At 38.0% G+C, this 22,061-nt stretch overlaps 1 protein-coding gene across 4 annotated transcripts in view; it reads left to right on the top strand.

The window, feature by feature from the left end:
• The window catches only part of VRK1 (VRK serine/threonine kinase 1), an 80,865-nt gene that overhangs the window by 51,055 nt on the left and 7,749 nt on the right, over positions 1–22,061 (top strand). For all 4 annotated transcript variants that reach the window (XM_046647782.1, XM_046647784.1, XM_046647783.1 and 1 more), the window contains exons 6-11: positions 2,333–2,441; positions 2,561–2,653; positions 4,679–4,811; positions 5,590–5,710; positions 6,006–6,064; positions 9,688–9,866. In XM_046647782.1, the coding sequence (XP_046503738.1) occupies positions 2,333–2,441; positions 2,561–2,653; positions 4,679–4,811; positions 5,590–5,710; positions 6,006–6,064; positions 9,688–9,866 (694 nt within the window). The remainder of the gene's footprint in view (positions 1–2,332; positions 2,442–2,560; positions 2,654–4,678; positions 4,812–5,589; positions 5,711–6,005; positions 6,065–9,687; positions 9,867–22,061) is intronic.

A 22,061-nucleotide genomic window follows, 5' to 3' on the forward strand; every position in this document is an offset into this window, starting at 1 on the left:
TCCTACTGGTGACTTACCTCTCAGCCTGTTTCTTCTGTAACATGGAGTTGTAGGAGTGTCTCCTTCTAAAAGGGAGTGTTAATCACCTGTGCGGTATTGATTTACTTCGTAGGTTAAAGCTCTTAAAAATAATCATTTTAGTTCTTACAAAAGTAGAGAAATAGGAAGTAAGATTTTCCTTCTAGTCTTTCTCCCGTGCCAGAAATCCTTACTTTTCCCTGTGACTCATTTGAAATAATATATATAGTACTTAGAACAGTAAGGATTGTAAAAATGTTAGTCCCCAGGAAAGTAGACGTTGATGGTTTTGCTTTAGAAGAGTTACTTAGAAATAACTTTCCTTTTACTACTCAGTGGTAGAAATATCCTTGTGGAAGAATGTGGTATGAATTTCTATGCAATGTACAAAATCGTGCTTCAGTTGATGTGTATAGTTTAGAAATGGTGAGGCAATTAAGGGATTGTTTAGAGAAGTGGTGGAGGGATCTATGAATGAAAACAAAGATCCACATAGTGTGATGTGTTAATAGATTGCACGTTGAATTAAGCCCTCTTTCAGACTGTCAACAGAGGTGGTATTTTTGTTACCCATGTATTAGTTTGTAATAATTACACACATCACTTATTTGTGAAAACAAACATGTACACGTGTCCTTGGTCTCATCCCTTAACCTTTCAAAACCTGTTGTACAAAGGAAATCAGGAAGTAAAAATTATCGTTCTCTCTTTATTATCTTAGAGGTCAGGGTGTTGGAAAATCTTACATAAATAAATACGTTTTGCCACTGACTAATTGTGTTAACTTTGGACAAATCACTTTACCTCTGTAGACATTAATTATTTTATTTATTAAAAGATGTTTAGGCGAGATGATCTCTAATTCTCTTCCAGTTGGAAATGAATAGAAACCTGAACTTTTCATCTGGCATGTTGTCTTGTAATGTTAGCTCTTCCTTTCCTATTGAACTTGTCATATTGTTTTTTATCTTAGAAGCCTACAACATAGAAGGGGATTTTTGTGTCCTACAGATGTTTGTTATTTCAGTACTTTTAGTGGAGTGGTTGAAAGCACGGCCACCGTTTGCTAGAGGACAAATTACAAATCATCAGTTTTCTTCTGCTGTAAAATGGGGCTCATAGGAGCACCCACCTCGTAAGGGTGACGTGCGCCAAGTGCACTGATTCATCCACAGCGCTTAGAGTAGTCCCGTGCTCGTGCCTAAGCTTCCTAGACTGCTGGCTCTTGTTACGATGATTATTAATCTTACCCACATTGGAAGATATCTTGGTATATTTTGAGTATAGTGTTGTTTTGAGTGATTAAACTAGACAAGTGAGAATCTGGAAAACTTTACAAAGATAAAAGCGGTCTTCCGAGCAAAAGATGAACCGTGTCACTGCAGCCAGGTGATGCTTTTCAGTGCACCCCGAAATAGGACGAGTGGTTATTGAATCTTAGAACTTCAGTGCTGGGAAAGACCTTAGAAAGCATGCAGCCCCACTTTCTCGTTTGATGCCTATGGAAACTGGGGCCCAAAGAAGGAAGGGACTTGGCCAAGGTGATATACTTGTTTTGTGGCAAAACCAAAAGTCTTCACATTTTTCTAGGATATTTGTTCTTCCCTCAAATCTTGTCTGTTGAGTATTTAGTGTACAATCCTTTTACACAATTTAAGCAGTTTTATTGAAATTAGCTATTGTTACAGCATTTCTTGACAGTCTTGATTTTAACAGAATGTTAACACTGCTAACATGTGCCTTAAAAATTGAGAAAAACAGTCACAGGCAGGAAGCTAATATCCAGAAACAAATTAGCTCTATGAAAAATCAGTGATGTCAATCTTACTCAGAGAGTTTTGTCTTTACTGTGAATGAATCTGTTGGGTTCTCTCTGTGGACCTTGCCTACTAAGACGAGGAGGAGGCCCTCAAGGTAAAATGCACAACAGGAAAGGACTCTCGACTCTTGAGATTTCTGGTCTGAAGAAATTGTTTCAAATGTTTTCCTTTTCTTTTCTTTCGTTCAACTTTCTTATAAACACTGCCTTGAAAAAATTACTTTTTAGGGGCCAGCCCCGTGGCCTAGTGGTTAAGTTTGGTGCACTCCGCTTTGGTGGCCCAGGTTTGGTTCCTGGGTGTGGACCTACACCACTTGTTGGCAGTTGTGCTGTGGCAGTAACCCACATACAAAATAGAGGAAGATTGGCTCAGATGTTAGCTCAGGGCGAATCTTCCTCAGCAAAAAAAATTACAAATCTTACTTTTAGCACTCATTGTGAAGTAGGTTTTCCTGAATTATATTTTGTTCATTGATTTCTCTTGTTTGTCTTTAGTTACAGGTTTATGATAATGGATCGCTTTGGGAGTGACCTTCAGAAAATATATGAAGCAAATGCGAAAAGGTTTTCTCGGAAAACTGTCTTGCAGCTAAGCTTAAGAATTGTATGTGAGCTACATTCTTGTTTTTAATCCAGTAAAGGCTAGTAGTTGTGTTGAAGCTCGGTCCTCTGCTGGTTGGTGTTAGGTACTGCATTGATTTATTCTATATGATACTTTTGTAGCTGGATATTCTGGAATATATTCATGAGCACGAGTATGTACATGGAGATATCAAGGCCTCAAATCTTCTTCTGAGCCACAAGAATCCTGACCAGGTAGCTTTATAACTTAATTCCTACCATTTGAAACCTGTTGTTTGAAAACAGATATGGTTGCTTTGAACTTTTGAACCCATGCAGAAGTTTTACTTTTTGTAGTAGATATGGTAATAATAATATTTCTTCTTGACACTTTTATCTAGTTAACATTCTCCATTTTTGATGCGATTTGTTGGCACTTTATCAAGTTGGCTATTTTTCCCTAAATAATATTCAGGAGAAGTGCTCGTGATACAAAATGAATTTCAAATAGCTATTTGGGGGTGGAAGCTTAAAATTATATAGTGCACCAATGAATTATGTTTGCTTGTCTGCTTTGTCATTTTTTTTATTTCTTTTGTTCAAGAAATCCATCAAATGTAAGTGTTCTGTTACTTGGAAAATTTGGTCTTTAACATGTTGATTATTCAAATCAGTTGGTTTACAGAAATATCTTAGCTGTCTAAATTTGTATGCCCTTAGTGTTTGGAATCCAAATGTGCATTTGTTTAGTTTATTACATTTACATGCCCTCAGTAATTTTTACTTTTTAAGGAACGGGGAAAAACTAATACTATTATACCTTTATTTGGGTCAGTTTAGTTGGAGTGAAGGGATTTATACAATTTTCTTCAAGCTGTTTCCATGATTTTGATAAAAGTAAGGTTTAGTTGGCACTCATAGTTAGGCCACTGTACTTAATCTGTTCCATGTGTATTCTCTTTTCTTACTTGATCTTGTATAAGAAAGGAGTATTTAAACATTTTAAGTGTTTTTATGTCGATCCTCCATACTTGGTTCTTCTTTTTCTCAAGCCTATCATTAACTTCCTCTTGTGTAGTTTTTCCTTTTCTTTGGCTCCCTTTTCTTTTTCTCTCATGTTGGATGTTTGCTTCCCCTTCCCCGTTCCGTTATGGTGGCTGTAAGAGATCTGTATACGTGCGACGGAAGAAAGATGCTATACTATAGCATGCTAATGGAAAAATTGTAAAGGTGGTCACAGAATTTCCAGACATGTTGGTTTTAGATGTTTTTAGGTTAAAAACAAGAAGACAAACAAAGCATAGCTAAGAACCTGAAGGATAAGGATTCCATTAATTCAAGTAGACTGGACTTGTACAATATAATAAATAAAAATGCAGTTTATTTCAGTTTGCAGTTGACTAAAACATGCTGCCTTTTATTTATACGGAAATTTTTTTGCAGCTATGTTATCCTTTGGGCGTATGCTTTGGATGGGATTATTTTTCTATTACTAGATGTGTGTGCTAGATCCGTCCCTATATTTCTACTTCAGTTCCCTCTTGTGACCAAATGCATACATTTCTGAGTCAGTTACCCAGAATTAGAGATGTAATATATGGCTATGGAATAGAAGAAAACCAAATTTATTAGCTTTGTATGCTAATCAGACCCACATGTATGTGCCCACAGGTATGTCTGTATACAGTATTAAAATTTAGTTTTAATTATAAAGATTTGACTTTGATATATAATATGTAAATGTAGGTAAGAGCCTTATCTAAACGTTTTTCAGATCATTATTATAATTTATGAAATGTTTTTGTGGAGTGAATTGATATTTGATGATTTCATAAGTGAAGACACAGAGGAATAGAAGATAACTAATGTATTATGTGTTTGCAGTCTTATACTTGGTATGTGGCAATTGTTTTGCAACAAGTATTGATGGTTTATTCTGTGGTTAATTTTGGTTTAGACTGTAAGAAAAAGTATGAGGTTTACAATCTTTGCTCAAGTTGAAGACAAGATTACTTGCAAGCATGACACATACTTGTCTGCAAAGTATATAAAGTCAGATGATATTATCTGGACTATAGCTACATGGTCATTTAACCCTGTTAAATAAATGAATCAAGTCTTTGAGAATTAAGTATTTGCTGTTCTTTGCATATTGGATCTAACTCGTTTGGGTGCTGTGGTATGTCACCCTCAAATGACAGTATTTTGTTTCAGGGCTTTAAAGGGGAGTATGTGCAGTCATTTGGGCTTTACTGTGTCTTGGTGCTTGGACATTTATAGGTGTACTTGGTAGATTATGGCCTTGCTTATCGGTATTGCCCAGAAGGAATTCACAAAGAATACAAAGAAGACCCCAAAAGATGTCATGATGGCACTATTGAATTCACCAGCATCGATGCGCACAATGGTGTGGGTATGTCAGCAGCACTTGAACAAGAAATAAGAAATACACTGCTAATGTTTTCAGCTGAATTCCTACACGATTCTTAATTCTGCATAAATAAATAAGTAGATAAATGAATAAGAATCGAAGAAACTGGAGAAAGAAGGGACAAGTTAGACTCCTGCAGTTCTGTAACAGGGCCACTGTGTTCTCTTGCCGTCTTCCTCCCACCCTTCAAAGATTACCAAGGTCTTAGGTGAGAAGGTAGTTCAGTCAGCTGCAGCAAAGGTCTTTTTTGGTTTTATTTAGCTTAATCAGAATGTTAGGGTTTTTTCCCCCTAAAATTGTGGAAGTTTCTTATGTAGCTACAACTTTGTAACAGGTAAACTTTTATTTTGTCACCTATTAGGTTAGGCTGTTTCCTCAGCATTCGTTTCTTTTTTCTGTGCCCAACACGCGGAGGAGCTAAAACTCCTAGTTCTGTGGGCCTCTTAATAGCTTTTAGCGTTTTTAATATCTTTAAGTTTTCCAAGGGCAATGTTAAATGTGTCATTGTTTTATAATTTATTTCCTAGACTAGTAGTCTCAGTTTGAAACTCTAGAGTTTGCCAGCTTGGATTTTAAAGTAAATTATTAGTTGGAGGTAAATTATTTCTTTTATATTGCTCGATATTCAATGCTTTTATTAAATGCAGTCAGAATTTTATGATGACAAACAAGACTATAAAGTTGACTGTTTTACCTTATTGCTTTATATATACTTAAAAATGATGTCAGTATTCCTAAGCTGCCTCTTTTGTGTGCATAGCCCCGTCGCGACGTGGTGACTTGGAAATACTTGGATACTGCATGATCCAGTGGCTCAGTGGGCATCTTCCTTGGGAGGATAATTTGAAAGATCCTAACTACGTTAGAGATTCCAAAATTAGGTAAAAGAAAACATAATAATTTATTTTGGGCAAAATCGCGATAAGGCAAGTGTTTTTTAGTCAGAATTTCTTGACGAGAACTATAGTTTTATTGGATAGTAATGTAGAAATAAGAAAGTACTCTTAAACAGTAAGATTCTTTGGTTTTTGTTTCAGTTTACTTTAGAAGAATGTCTGTAAGCATGTTTAGGATGTAGCACAATGCTGCTCAATGTGCTATTTACTGTTATTAAACATTAATGACTTTCTGTGGCATCAAGCTTCAAACAATGACTTATTCTTTAATTTTTAACAGATATAGAGAAAATATTGCAGGTTTGATGGACAAATGTTTTCCTGAGAAAAACAAGCCAGGTAGGAAAAGACTTCTTAAATGTTCATAGTGATTTTGTTTTCTTGGAGAGAAAAGAGTTATGATGTCCATGGACTATCCCTTAATGTAAGAGCTGGGTATTTTAGGTGTAATCATTGTAGCGGGTCCTGCTTTCATCAAAAGCACTTTCCTTTCCCAAGGTGGGCTGCGTGAATACTGGAGCTTCATTCAATTATTATTCAGTCCTTTCAGGAAAGGAACCAAATTTCATTCTTCAATTCCACTGTATTTTCATTGAGGCTTTATTATGTGCCAGGGACCATTCTAGGCACTAGGGATACACCAGTAAACAAAACAAATAAAAATTCCTGTCCTCATGTAGCTAATGCTCTAGTTGGGAGGGAGAGACAGTAAACAAATGAGTGAATTTTACAGTATATTATGTGGCCATTACTATGGAAAAATAGAAGAAAGCAGGGGAATAGAATTAGGGGGTGGGGATGGGGTGGAGAAGAGGATTGGAATTTTAATTAGGGTGGCCAGGGCTGGCCTGATCGAGGAGGTGACATTTGAGCAGTTGTAGGAAGGAGATAGGGAGTGACTTATGTGGAAGTCTGGCGAAGAGTGTTCTAGGCAGAAGGAAGGAAGTGCCAGTGTATTTGAGGAATGCATCCTTTCAGGCCATCAAAAGGGCTTTGGCTTTTACTTTGAGCAAGAGTGTAAGGCTTGGAGTAGAAGAGTGACATGAACCGTCTATCTTGAATGGAAGTCTCCCCAGCTTCTGTTTTAAGGATAGACTGCCAAGGGAGCAAGACAGGGTATAAGTGGAGTGGGTTAGGAGGCCGCTGCGATAATCCAAGCAAGAGAGTTAGCAGTGCAGGCGGTGAGAAGGGACCCATCTGGATGTACTTAGAAGTCTTCTCAAGCCTTTGCTCAGCGGTCTTCTTTTCAGGGAGGTCCACCCTGACCTTACTCTGTTTAAAATTGCAGCCTGCCAACCATGTCAAGAAATAACCTTATAGGCTTCTCAGAATCCCCCTTGTGCCTCCTGCCGGTCACAAGCCCTCTGGCCTGATGAATCACTAGCCTCACTTCCAGCACCAGGGATTTGTTTTTGAACTCTATGGAAGTGGAATCAGAGTCAGCGCAACAGATAAAAATCCCCGCCCTCATGAGACGGACATTCTAGTTCTGTTCCAGTCCTTTTTCTGTCACTCAGCATTGTATTGGTGAAATTCATTCCCATTGTTGCATGGGTTTTTTTTAATGTTTTCATTCATTTTTTAACTTTATTGAGGAATAATTGACAAATATAATCGTATATATTCAAGTGTACAACATCTTGATTTGATATACATATGCATTGTAGAATGATTACGAGATCGAGATAATTAACATGTCCATTACCTCACATGGTTAACATAATAAACATTTTTTTTATGATGAGAATGCTTAAGATCTACTCTCAGCAGCTTTTAAGTATGCAGTACCGTGTTCTGGACTATAGTCACCATGCTGTACTTCAGAACCTCAGAACCCCACTGCTGCATATTTAACAGTAGTTTATTCTCGTTTCTGTATAGTATTCCATTATGTTTATATACTATTGTTCATCTATGTTGGATTGTTTCCAATCTTTAGTAATTACAGATTGCCAATTACATGTATAGATGTATAGTCTACCTGCAATTGATTATTATGTATTATATGAGGGGGTCATATTTCTTCCCCACCCCATAGTTATATCCAGTTGACCCAGCAGCTTTTCTTGAAAAGACCATTCTTTCCCTATGCTGCCACCTTTGTCTTAAGTCAGGTGTGGATCTGTGGATCTGTGTCTGCACTCGTTTCTTTCATTGTTTTTTTGGTCTATTCTTGGGTCTTAATTTCTGTAGCTTTATCTTAAGTCTTGATATCCGATAGTTCCATTCCTCCTGCACTGTCATTCTTTAAACTTGACCCTGCTATTTTGCTCTTCTTGGCATTTTGCATATCTAGGTAAATTTTAGCATCACCTTGTCAGTTGCACACTCCTCCCTCCTTCTCCAGTTTGCTGGAACTTGGAATGGGGTTGCGTCGACCCTGTAGACTGAGTGGGGACGTCCACATCTTTGTACCGTTGAGTCTTCCAATCCAGTAAGGTGGCGTAGCCTTCATTTAATTTGGTCTCACTTAATTTCTCTCAAGTATGTTTTATAGTTTTCTCTGCAAAAAAATCTTACCCATCTTTCATTGTACTAGATGCTTTTTGATGCTATTGTGATACATATTTTTTTAAATTTCATTTTCCAATTGCTTGTTGCTAATATATAGAAATAGATTTTTATATATTTACCTTGCATCCTGTGACCTTGTTAAATATATCTATTCTAGTTGTTTTTTATAGATTCCTTAGGATTTTCTACATATACTATCATGTTTGTGAATAAACTGTCTTATGTCTTCCATCCCACTCTTTATGCCTTCTATTTCTTTTCTTGCCTTACTGTGGGTGGAAAGTGTACATGAGTGTTGTACTGAACAGAAGTGATGAAAGTGGACATCCCTGCCGTTTTCCTCCCTCAGAGGAAGGGTTTTCAGTATTTTACCAGACTTGATGTTCGCTTCAGGCTTTCTGTAGAGCCCCTTTATCAGATTAAGAAAGTGGAAGGGACAGATCTTCGGTCTCTTTTGTCCTCCTGTATCCCAAGTATCTGGAATTGTGCCTGGCACATAGTAGGAGCTTATGAAATATTGGAATGAATGCGTGTGTATCTATATGTGTGTATGTAGCACTGATGGGATTTCTTGACTTACTGGATGTGGGCTGTGGGAAGAGAAGATTGCAGGTTTGTGGAGCTGGAAGGGTGGAATTCCCAGTAACCGAGACAGGGAAAAGCACAGGGGGAGCAGGTTTGAGTCGTCGGTCAGGAGTTTAGATTTGGATTTGTTGGGATTTGAGATGACGCTTTATATCCAAGGACCAGTATATGAGGCAGTGGATATACAAGTCTTGAGGTCAGGAGAAGGGGCTAGGCTGGGGATGTACCTGTGTGAGTCATTAGCCTAAAGATGGGTTTTTGATGTCGGGAAGTGTTGATCTTGATGGAAGATTTCTTTTTATGGATGTGGTTCTGCCGCAGTGTACAGTAAACCTTTTATCATGCAGAAGCTGGTTTTTCTCTTTTATGGGAAAATAAGGCCTTTTTTCTTCAGCGTGTTTTTGGTATGTTTTATTTTTCATTTATACAAAGAATGCATCTATCTTCTATGGAACTAGTGGCTTCCATGGAAAAAAAATATTGACCATAATATACATTATTCTTAAGCACATTTTACTTCATAATCTTTATTCTAGGTCCTTTCATACTTTTTTATAGCTTTAAAACTACAGCAGTTATTTTTGCAAATGTTTAAATTTTAAGTATTTCTTTTATTGTCTCTCACAATTACAAAAATGTTTTTACATCGTATCTCAAAATACATTTTTTATTTGACTTGCCCGACAATTCCTGAGTGAAAAAGCATACTTTACATTGAAGAAGTGATTGGGGAAAAACCATATTTTAACAAGATATACACTTGCATTCTAATTTTACTATAACCACAGATTATTTTCTTAGAAGAGATAAATATGTTGTATTTATGATTAAAAACTTACAAAATAATTGTGTTATTCTTTTAGATGAAATTGCTAAATACATGGAAACAGTGAAATTACTGGACTATGCCGAAAAACCTCTTTATCAGAATTTACGAGATATTCTTTTGCAAGGACTCAAAGCGATAGGAAGTAAGGATGATGGCAAACTGGACTTCAGTGTTGTGGAGAATGGAGGTTTGAAAACCAAAACTATAACAAAGGTGAATTTTGTTATCGAATTATCCTTTGGACTTCCTGTGATTATAATTGCAACAAATACTAATTTTAGAGAAGTAAGTCAGTAGCTCAGTAAAGAAAATAATAACAGATTTCTTGGCAATTAAATATTTATTTTCATTCTATAAAGGCAAACTCTTTATGATACAGAAAATCATATAGAGGGTTGTAGAAAAATGAATATTTATATATTTCTTTTGTACAGTAGCAGTTATTAAATTCCTAAAAAGATTCTAACTTGGGATGCTAAGATCTGGCAGAGGGACTTGACAGGGTGCTAAGTGCATACTTTGTGTCCTTTTCTTCCAAGTCGCCCCCTAGATTGATCTGAATCTCAGGTTTTCCTTCTTTGTGGGTGTGGTCATTTGAACCATTGATATTTGAAAAATTACCATTTGAAAGTTTCTTTGTTTGTTGGTGTGGTGTGTTTACCATTTGAACATTATTTTGCTTTTTACAGAAATGTCATTATGTAAAGCTATGTATCTGTATATAAGGGGATTAGCTTTTTGGAGAGAAATGTTAAGAAATAGTGAACTTCATGGTAGAAGTATTATGCAGGCATGTAAATAACTCCTAGTATCACTTTATATTTAGATTTTATAGGTATACATTAACTTACTGGTTTATTATTGGTTATTTTTAATAATTATTGATCAACCTATTGATTTCCTTTACAATCTGAAATTATTTAATAAAATGTGTTAGCTGCTTTTATACAAAAAAGGAAAACTACTTTTAGAAGAAAGATCTTTTTACATTATTGACCTGCTTTACTGTCATTAACTCTAAGTTCCAGTAGATTTCTTTGGAAATCTCATATTCCAAACTATGAGAAAAAGAGTTAAAAACAAATTTTCTCTCTTTAACATAAACAGTGTATTAAAAGATTTTCGTAATTCTTTCTAACAAAGAAGCTAGGAGTTTTGAAATTGGATCATGAATTTGACTTTTTGGCAAATAGTAGGTCACTTTGTAATTTCATCACAGAATCTGAAATTAGACACATGCATCTACATATACATTTTTTTCTTTCGCAAGTTTTGTCTTAATTGCATCTGCTCCATTTTTGTGGTCAACAAGCGTGCTGAAAGCCACATCCAGCTTTGAAATGGAGAGGATGAATGGAAGCCTGAGTGGAATTTTTCAGGGGGGTAGTAAACTTCAGTCTGCATGCATATATAAACGTTCAGCCTGCATCTTCTTGCTCAGGACAGATTTCTTTACATCAATATTTATAGCGAGCTTCTGTAGTGTTTTTCTCTAGAATTTTGTGACTGAGAAGTCAAGATCTCTGTTACAGTGAGAACCTGTCCACTGCCACTCCCCTTCCTTTGCAATTCACTGTTTGGACCTTTGTGCTGGAGGAAACTTGGTTTCTGCAGGTTGGCTGACTTTACAGCTGAATAGGTCAGTCTGCTGCAGAGCTGGCATCTGTGACTTTGTAATTCTCCTGTGTCCTTGGGTAGTTCAGAAGTGGAAATTTCCTGTTGGATCATTCCCTATGTGTAAAGCTTCGTTTAGAGGGGGAAATGAATACCAAGTTGAACTCCTTCATTAGTTTACTGCTTTTTTTGGTCCTTGTGGCTGACACAGCACTATGTTTTGTATTAAAAGGAAATTAAAAGTTAAGATTAGGTAAGATCATGAAGCTGCTTGGTAGCCATGTAACTGTAGATGAGTTATTAATTTTGTTGGCCTTTTGTCTTTTTGTTTATAAAGTGAAAGAGTTGAACCAGACCAGTTTCTTTCTTTTTTTTTTTAAGATTCTCTTTTTTTCTTTTTTAAGCCCCAGAACATTTTCTTCAAATAAATTGTAGATACCCCATATCTAAAACAGATAAAAGCAGAGCTCCACTGACTGGAAAGTTGGGGGCTCCCTATAAGGAAAAGCATTCTCTTCTGAGAAGTTAGTATTCCATTTCTTTTTTAGCAAGGGGTATATAATCAAGATGTCTTTTTTTGCTCTGGTTACCAGGAAGCTCAGAGCTAAATATGATGCTTAATCATAGAAACTATATTAATCCTTATAATTAGCATATTTGCTCCCTCCTTTTTCCCTTTGTCATAATTTGTTTTTTTCAGATTTATTATTCAGATAATCCATATTTAACTGTAGTTTTTGTTTTGGAACCCATTCCTGTCTTACAAATCCATTTTTAGAATTGCAAAGGACCTTAGAGATCATTACATGAATTATACAAATTCGAGCATTTGAACTGAAGTTTTTTAACTCTCTTTTCATTATACACCACTTCCTCCAACTCAATAGATGATTTATTTATAAAAATCTTTGCTAATGCCTTATTTTTTTTTTATTTTTTCCAGTTTTATTGAAACATAATTGACATACAGCACTGTATATATTTAAGTTGTACAGCATAATGATTTGACTTACTTATATCGTGAAATGATTGCCACAATGAGTTTAGGAAAAAAATAAGTTAAAAAAATAGATGTTGTTTGTATTTGTCAGTCTCAAATCTCTTTTGGAAAGGGGTAGTTTAAACAATTCAATATATATTTCTCTTTCTGTTCCTAAGAGATATCCATTATGGTAAAACCTATAAGAATTGATCAACAATGGAATGAAGCAAGGTTTTTCTGTCCACTTTTTTTACAGCCATGCTTGATTATGTTACAGTGTATTTGGAAACTAGAGTGAAATATGAATTTATCCACTTGGAAGTGTTTTCATCCTCAGGACCCTAAGAGTTTTATTTAAAGTACAGAATCTTGGGCTGACATAAAGCTGAAGAAGAAAGAGTCGAGGGGCCGGCCCTGTGGCTGAGTGGTTAAGTTCGCACGCTCCGCTGCGGTGGCCCAGGGTTCGGATCCTGGGCGCGGACATGGCATCACTCGTCAGGCCGTGTTGAGGTGGCATCCCATATGCCACAACTAGAAGGACCTGCAGCTAAGATGTACAACTATGTACCGGGGGGATTTGGGGAGATAAAGCAGGAAAAGAAAAAAACACACAAAGAGTCGAATTATCAATCTCCCCTCGAGAAGTACACAGCCAAAGATGTTCACTGTTGATGAGTGTCTTTGGAATCTGGCACTGTGGTTCCAACAGTTATTGGATTCAGGGTGTACTCTTAAATCAACATTCAACAATTATGTATAAGGTCTAATTTATGTACCTGGTCTAGGCTTGGTCCCTGGGGCCACAAAGATCAATAACATGTAGTTCCATCCTTAAAGAATTCCTCCCTGTCCCATCTGGGTTAAGAACAGCTTAATTTACTGGAAGGAAGGAAGTTAAAAGGACATTAATGCCTCCATTAGCTGTTTTCTTGTAGGGTTTTCATTAAGTTGCTTGCCCAAGCCAGCAAAAAGGGCTGTTTATTAGACTCTCTTGGGGCTCATCCCTGGAGAGTCTTTGAGTAGGTGTAGACTGTGGCCCTGCGGTTTGCATTTATTTTCTTTTTCAGATCATATGTATAACAATGTATGTTGTTCCCCATGAATGATGTGCGCGTTACCGTTCTTTCCACCTCCCAAGTTTTTTGGTTTTCCAAGTTATATTGTGCTAGTTGGCTTTTCTAGAGTTTCTCTGAAAAATTATTAACCATTGTTAAATAAATCCCTGCTAGCACTTAGCCTGGAATGTGGTTCCAAGAGTTGAACAAGAGCAAAGACTTCCCACTGCAAGTCAGTGGCCTACGGCTGCCCTGGTGGCTGGATTCCTGTCTCTTTGAGGCGATTGCACTTCATGCAGTATTTAATTCATAACATGCAGTCTGTAGGTTAAGTCACATTACCCCAAATATACCCTCTGAATTTGGGGGAAATCTATCTAGCTTTTTTAGCGTGATAGAGTAGTCGAGAGAAACCATATTTTAAGTATGTACATTTAGATTGTTGAGGTTGGTACCTTTTGTTCTGTTTTGTAATGATAGTGTAGCCATAGTTGTATATTGAAGAGGATTCAGTGTTTACTAACGAATCTTTTCCTTTAGTCCCCCATTGTTGAGTTCATTGTTTTGAATCTCATCTTATTTGGCTGGATTTTTTCAAGTAGCTTTTTCTCTCTAAATTTTTGTTTGTTTGTTTGTTTGTTTTATTAAGGTTATAAAAGTTAACATCCTTGTGAAATTACAGTTGTACATTATTATTAGTCATGTTGTAGGTACACCACTTCACCCCTCGTGCCCTCCCCCCACCCCCCTTTCCCCTGGCAACCACCGATCAGTTCTCTTTGTCCATATGTTAACTGCCACCTATGAGTGGAGTCATACAGAGTTCATCTTTCTCTGTCTGGCTTATTTCACTCAACATAATACTCTCAAGGTCTATCCATGTTGTTGTGAATGGGACGACTTTGTCCTTTTTTATGGCTGAGTAGTATTCCATTGTATATATATACCACAACTTCTTTATCCAGTCGTCAGTTGCTGGGCACTTAGGTTGGTTCCATGACTTAGCTATTGTGAATAATGCTGCAATGAAGATAGGGGTGCGTGGAACTTCTGGAATTGCTGATTTCATGTTCTTAGGATATATACCCAGTAGTGGGATGGCTGGGTCATAAGGTATTTCTATTCTTAACTTTTTGAGGAATCTCCATACTGTTTTCCATAGTGGCTGCACCAGTTTGCATTCCCACCAACAGTGTATGAGGGTTCCCTTTTCTCCACAGCCTCTCCAATGTTTGTCACTCTTGGTTTTGGATATTTTTGCCATTGTAACAGGTGTAAGGTGATATCTTAGTGTAGTTTTGATTTGCATTTCCCTGATGATTAGTGATGATGAGCATCTTTTCATGTGTCTGTTGGCCATCTGTATATCTTCTTTGGAGAAATGTCTGTTCATGTCCTCTGCCCATTTTGTAATTGGGTTATTTGATTTTTTATTGTTGAGTCGTGTGAGTTCTTTGTATATTATGGAGATTAACCCTTTGTCGGATAAATAACTTGTGAATGTTTTTTCCCAATTAGTGGGGTGTTTTTTTGTTTCAATCCTGTTTTCCCTTGCCTTGAAGAAACTCTTTAGCCTGATGAAGTCCCATTTGTTTATTCTTTCTATTGTTTCCCTCATGTGAGGGGTTATGGTGTCCGAAAAGATTCTTTTGAAGCTGATGTCAAAGAGTGTGCTGCCGATATTCTCTTCTAGAAGACTTATTGTTTCAGGCCTGATCTTTAGGTCTTTGATCCATTTTGAGTTTATTTTAGTAAATGGTGAAAAAGAATGGTTGATTTTCATTCTTTTACATGTGGCTGTCCATTTTTCCCAGCACCATTTGTTGAAGAGACTTTCTTTCCTCCATTGTAGGCCCTCAGCTCCTTTGTCAAAGATTAGCTGTCCATAGATGTGTGCTTTTATTTCTGGGCTTTCAATTCTGTTCCATTGATCTGTGCATCTGTTTTTGTACCAGTACCATGCTGTTTTGATTACTGTGGCTTTGTAGTATGTTTTGAAGTCAGGGATTGTGATGCCTCCAGCTTTGTTCTTCTTTCTCAGGATTGCTTTAGCAATTCGGGGTCTTTTGTTGCCCGATATGAATTTTTGGATTCTTTGTTCAATTTCTGTAAAGAATGACATTGGAATTCTGATTGGGATAGCATTTAATCTTTAGATTGCTTTAGGTAGTATGGACATTTTAACTATGTTTATTCTTCCAATCCATGTGCATGGAATGTCTTTCCATCTCTTTATGTCGTTGTTGTTTTATTTCAAGAAGGTCTTGTAGTTTTCGTTGTATAGATCTTTCACTTCCTTGGTTAAATTTATCCCAAGGTATTTTATTCTTTTTGTTGCTATCGTGAATGGGATTGAGTTCTTGAGATCTTTTTCTGTTAGTTCATTGTTAGCATATAGAAATGCTACTGCTTTGTGTATGTTGATTTTATACCCTGCAACTTTGCTGTAGTTGTTGATTGTTTCTAATAGTTTTTCTATGGATTCTTTGGGGTTTTCTATATATAAGATCATGTCGTCTGCAAAGAGCGAGAGTTTTACTTCTTCGTTGCCTATTTGGATTCCTTTTATTTCTTTTTCCTGCCGAATAGCTCTGGCCAACACCTCCAGTACTGTGTTGAATAAGAGTGGTGAAAGTGGACACCCTTGTCTTGTTCCTGTTCTGAGAGGGATGGGTTTCAGTTTTTGTCCGTTGAGTATGATGTTGACTGTGGGTTTGTCATATATGGCCTTTATTATGTTGAGGTACTTTCCTTCTATACCTGTTTTATTGAGGGTTTTTATCATAAATGGATGTTGGATCTTGTCGAATGCTTTCTCTGCATCTATTGAGAAGATCATGTGGTTTTTGTTCTCATATTGTTAATGTAGTGAATCACGTTGATTGACTTGCGGATGTTGAACCATCCCTGTGTCCCTGGTATAAATCCCACTTGATCATGGTGTATAATCTTTTTGATATATTGCTGTATTCGGTTTGCCAAAATTTTGTTGAGGATTTTTGCATCTATGTTCATCAGTGATATTGGCCTGTAGTTTTCCTTCTTTGTGTTGCCCTTCTCAGGTTTGGGGATCAGGGTGATGTTGGCTTCATAGAATGTATTAGGGAGTGCTCCATCTTCCTCTATTTTCTGGAACAGTTTGAGAAGGATACGTATTAAATCTTCTTTGAATGTTTCGTAGAATTCTCCAGAGAAGCTGTCTGGTCCTGGACTCTTATTTTTGGGGAGGTTTTTGATTATTGTTTCTATTTCTTTACTTCTGATTGGTCTATTCAGATTCTCTATTTCTTTCTGATTCAGTTTGGGTAGGTTGTATGAGGCTAGGAATTTATCCATTTCTTCTAGGTTGTTCAATTTGTTGGCATATAGTTTTTCATAGTATTCTCTTACGATCCTTTGTATTTCTTCGGTATCTGTTATGATTTCTCCTCTCTCCTTTCTAATTTTATTTATTTGAGACTTCTCTCTTTCTTTTTTTTTAGTGAGTCTGGCTAAGGGTTTGTCGATTTTGTTAATTTTTTCCAAGAACCAACTCTTTGTTTCATTGATCCTTTCTACTGTCTTTTTTGTTTCAATATCATTTATTTCTGCTCTAATTCTTATTATTTCCCTCCTTCTGCTGACTTTGGGCTTTGTTTGTTCTTTTTCTAATTCCGTTAGGTGTCGTTTGAGGTTGTTTATGTAAGATTTTTCTTGCTTATTGAGATGAGCCTGTATTGCAATGAATTTCCCTCTTAGGACTGCCTTTGCTGCATCCCAAATAATTTGGTACGGTGTGTTTTCATTTTCATTTGTCTCCTGATAATATTTGATTTCTTCTTTAATTTCTTCAATAATCCATTGTTTGTTCAGTAGCATGTTGTTTAGTCTCCACACTTTTGGCCCTTTCCCAGCTTTATTCTTGTAGTTGACTTCTAGTTTCATAGCATTGTGATCAGAAAAGATGCTTGATATTATTTCAACCCTCTTGAACTTACTGATGCTTGCTTTGTTTCCCAAGATATGGTCTGTCCTTGAGAATGTTCTGTGCACGCTTGAGAAGAATGTGTAACCTGCTGTTTTTGGATGAAGTCTCCTATATATATCTGTTAGGTCCATCTGATCTAATTTTTCATTTAATTCTGTAATTTCCTTATTGATTTTCTGTCTGGATGATCTGTCCATTGGTGTTGATGGGGTGTTGAGGTCCCCTACTATTATTGTATTGCTGTTGATGTCTCCTTTTAGTTTTGTTAATAGTTTCTTTACGAATTTTGGTGCTCCTGTGTTGGGTGCGTATATATTTATAACTGTTATGTCATCTTGGTGGAGCATCCCTTTTATCATTATATACTGCCCCTCTTTGTCTTTCTTTATCTGTTTTGCTTTGAAGTCTACTTTGTCTGATATAAGTATGGCAACACCTGCTTTCTTTTGTTCATTATTGGCTTGGAGTACTGTCTTCCATCCCTTCACCCTGAGTCTGTGTTTGTCTTTGGGGCTGAGGTGTGTTTCCTGGAGGCAGCATATTGTTGGATCTTCTTCTTTGATCCATCCTGCCACTCTGTGCCTTTTGATTGGAGAGTTCAATCCATTCACATTTAGTGTGATTATTGAAATGTGGGGGCCTACTGTTGCAATTTTATCACTTGTTTTCTGGTTCTTTTGCATTTTGTCCTGATGGAGAGCTGTTACTTTGTGTTATTGTCCTTCTGCTTATCTCCTTTGTTCTGGATTTTGTAACCCCTTTCCTTTTTTTGATTTTTCAGGAATGAGTTTCTTCCTGAGCAATTCTTGAAGAGGAGGTTTTGTGGTGATGAACTCCCTTAACTTTTGTTTATCTGAGAAAGTTTTTATTTCTCCATTGTATTTGAAGGATATTTTCACTGGGTGGAGTATTCTTGGCTGCAGATTTTTGTCCTTCAGAGTTTTGAATATTTCATTCCAATCTCTTCTAGCCTGTAACGTCTCTCCTGAGAAATCTGCTGATAGCCTTATGGGGTTTCCTTTGTAAGTTATTTTCTTCTGCCTGGCTGCCCTTAGTATTTTCTCTTTGTCGTTGACTTTTGCTAGTTTCACTACTATATGTCTTGGGGTTGGTCTTCTTGCGTTAATAAAGTTTGGAGATCTATTGGCTTCTGTGACGTGAAGTTCTATCTCTCTTCCCAAGTTTGGAAAGTTCTCAGCTATTATTTCTTTGAACGGGCCTTCTGCCCCCTTCTCCTTCTCTTCTCCCTCTGGTATACCTATAATCCTCATGTTGCATCTCCTAATTGAGTTGGATAATTCTTGGAGAGTTTCTTCATTTCTTTTTAGTCTTAATTCTCTCTCCTCCTCTGCCTGCAGCATTTCTATATTCCTATCCTCCAAATTGCTAATTCTGTCCTCCATATTATCGACCCTACTGTTCAGAGAGTCCAGATTTTTCTTAATCTCCTCCATTGTGTTCTTTATCTCCACTATTTCTAATTGGTTCTTCTTTATAGTGTCAAGCTCTTTTGTGACATAGCTCCTGAACTCATTGAGTTGTCTATCTTAATTCTCTTTTAGATCGTTGAGTTTTTTCATAATGGCAGTTTTGAAATCATCATCATTTAGGTTATAGATTTCATTGTCTTTGGGATTGTTTTCTGGGTGCTTATCATTTTCCTTCTGTTCTGGAGATTTAATATATTTTTCATACTGCTTGATAGTGTGGATTTGTGCCTCCTCATAGAGATAGAGTTTAGTCGCTGCTTCCATTTGTTGCGTCTGGTGTATGTGGGGTGGCAGCTGTTTAGACTGCCCCAACCAGGAACCCTGTCAGCTGTTACTGACTGGGCCTGGACCCCTCCTCGTAGTCACAGTGGTCCTGTGGGGTCCCTCGTTGGTTGTGGGGGCTGTCGGAAGGGGGCCTCAGGCTGCTGGTGCCTACTGCTGTAGCCCACCTAGGCGCGCTCCCTCCTTGTGGTCTGCAGCAGTGTTGTGGGCTTTCCCATCAGCCAGGAGCAGGATCACCTATAATCTCCGATTTGTCCCTAACAGAGCCCACCAGATCACGCTTGTCCACTATAGGTCCCAGCAGAGCTATGGGTATCTTCTGCAGTCTCTCGTTAGCTCACCTGTGCTGCTTTTGCCCCAGGGCCTTCCCGCCTTGCAATTGCCAGTCGGGACCTCTCCACTAGTGCTGTGCAGGGGCTTTTGCTGAGGCTGCTGTAAGAACCTGGAGATCCTCCCTGGGCTACATAGCCGTTTCACCGGAGCTCTACTCTGCCCCACTTCACTCTCATGGGATCTCTGGGAGCCCCTTGCCTCCTCTGGGACACGGCCAGAGTCTGTGGGCCTGGTGGTGGCTTGTAAGCTGCTGCCCTGTGGGGAATTCTGCTCTAGGGAGCTTCCTGGTGTTCTGAATGCTGGGCGGGGCCTCCCTGCCAATGGCGAGCAGAGGCCCTCCCTGCTGGGGGGGGTGCGGGACCCTGGAGCAACCCCCCGGGCCACAGAGCCGGGTGTTGGAGCTCCACCCAGTCCCCAAGCGTGTCCACGGGAAGTCCGGGCACCCCCTGCACCGACCCGTGTGCAGGAGCCTGTGAGGCCAGCCGCAGCTTGTGGCCTGGAGCTGCCCCAGGGGATCCTCCCACCGGGAGCTTCCCTTTGTCCTGGATTCTGGGCATGGCCTCCCTGCTAATGGCGAGCAGAGGCTTTCCCTGCTGGGGAGATGCGGGACCCCGGAGCCTTCCCCCGCGCCGCAGAGCCAGTCTTCTTCTATTTTGTATATGGGATGCTGCCACAGCATGGCCACTGATGGGTGGTGGAGATCTGTGCTTGGGAACTGAACCTGGGCTGCTGAAGTGGAGTGCACTGTACTTAACCACTAGGCCATGGGCTCCACCCCTTTTTTGTTTTTTTTTAAACCTTGTTGATCCTTCTCTGTACTTTATATGGAACCTTTTCATCTAAAGACTTAATGCCCATCTTTGACTCTCAAAAAATTTATCCTCTTAATGTATTTGAGTATTTCCTTTCCATCCATCTCTGTTCTCTCCCTTGGAAACTCCTACTATGTGAATCTGGGACCTTCAGAATCCAGCTTCTTTTCTTCACATCTTTTAGCTCTTCTACCAAATTTTTTTCCTGTGTTAACACTATACTGGGTGGATCTATGGGCTTCTTCTAGCTTACTAGTTTCATCTGTTCTGTTTTTCAGTCATATTTTAAGGGAAATGGTTATTTTCTTTACATGTCAGCTTATTCTTATTTTATTGATGTGATAACCTCTTAAGTCTCTTTGAGAATAGTAATTATGATAATTTTTTTATTAACTTTTTTGGTACAGTGTACTGCATTCTAGCAGAGTGCTTTTAGATTATTCTTCAAATTCATCTGCCCCTCTTTTTAAGTTACTTATTCATTTCCTAACCCACTTCCCATCTTTTCATTTCTTCTCCTTCCAATTATGTCTGACCTTTTCCTCAAAACATATCTGTAGTTACTTTGTGTCCATTTAAATATTGCACAGTTTTTGAGAGGCTTGGGTAAAATATGAAGTTATCTCTTTATTATTACAATAATAGTCACATAGTTGCTCAACAGGTGCAGATCCATAGATATTTATGTGTAAAATACCATGCTAAGCTCAGTGAGGGTTTGACAAATGAGGGAAACTGTACTCCTCGCCCTCGGGGAGCAGAAAGAAGGAGAGAAGTAGGAGAGAAGTTGAGAAGAGCGTGGAATAAGCTGCACTGAGTGCACGTGTATGTGCACTGCCACTCCGTAGGAAGGGGAGGCTCAAACGAAAGCACAACAGCTGGGACCTGGCGCCCCTCCCAACAGGTCACACAGGAGGACACAGAGCTCTCAGTTCTAGTCTTTCACTGTCACCTGCTGAGAAACGCTGAGCACATGCCCCTAGCTTTCTTCTGTCCTCAGCCTCAGTGTTTCCTGTCTATATAGTGAATAACTAAATCCCTGCTTTTGTAAATATTGTGCTGTAACGTGTTTGCTTTACCTTCGTAGAAGATATGGTCTATCTTTGTTTTTTAGTTACTGTTGAGTAACAAATGTTCTATTTTTGATTACCATTAAGGAAGTTAATAACAGTTTGTAAATTGTATAGAGCTGCATGGTGATTTCAGGTGGCCCTAATCAGATAAATAAAATACGACTAACTGATTAGTACAGTCACGTGTTTGTGTTTAGACTTCTTGGTTCTTTGACTCATATGCAGTACCAAACATTAAAAAACTGTAAGCTATGTATTCTAAGTTTTCATAATAAACGTTTATGACTTTAGTAAAAAAGAGGAAAAACCAACAACAGTCCCTGGGTACTCATCTCCTTTGATGTAACCGTGAATCTGAGTGGCTCTTCTGAGAGGCTCTTGAAAGCTTCTAGAGGTGATCTTTTGATGTTTGGCCTGGGAAGCAAAAAATTGGTCTTTGGTTTTTGCCTCTGCAGATTTTCATTCTCTCTTCCTTTAAAGCAGTTGTAAGTCTGTAACTGGTCTCCAATCAGTGTTTATACTGTTAGGAAGTTAGCAGTCCAAGCGCATCTGGCGGATTTGTCTTTCTGTTTCTAAATTGGAAGTGAGAAGCTGCTAACTAAATTTTAGCCTAGCATATCTGAACACTTCAAAAATACGAAATGTAATATATACACTAATGCCCTTTGACATAAACCTAATTTTTTGAAGCTATTTTAGCTGTGTTGAATTAAAAGAAAACTCTATCCTAAATTTATTTTATAAGTTACTGTTGTGTGTCATACAATGTTTTGGTTTCATTTATAAATGCAAATAAAGGC

Source organism: Equus quagga, chromosome 20 (assembly GCF_021613505.1).
Source record: "Equus quagga isolate Etosha38 chromosome 20, UCLA_HA_Equagga_1.0, whole genome shotgun sequence".
NCBI classification, from domain to species: Eukaryota; Metazoa; Chordata; class Mammalia; order Perissodactyla; family Equidae; genus Equus; species Equus quagga.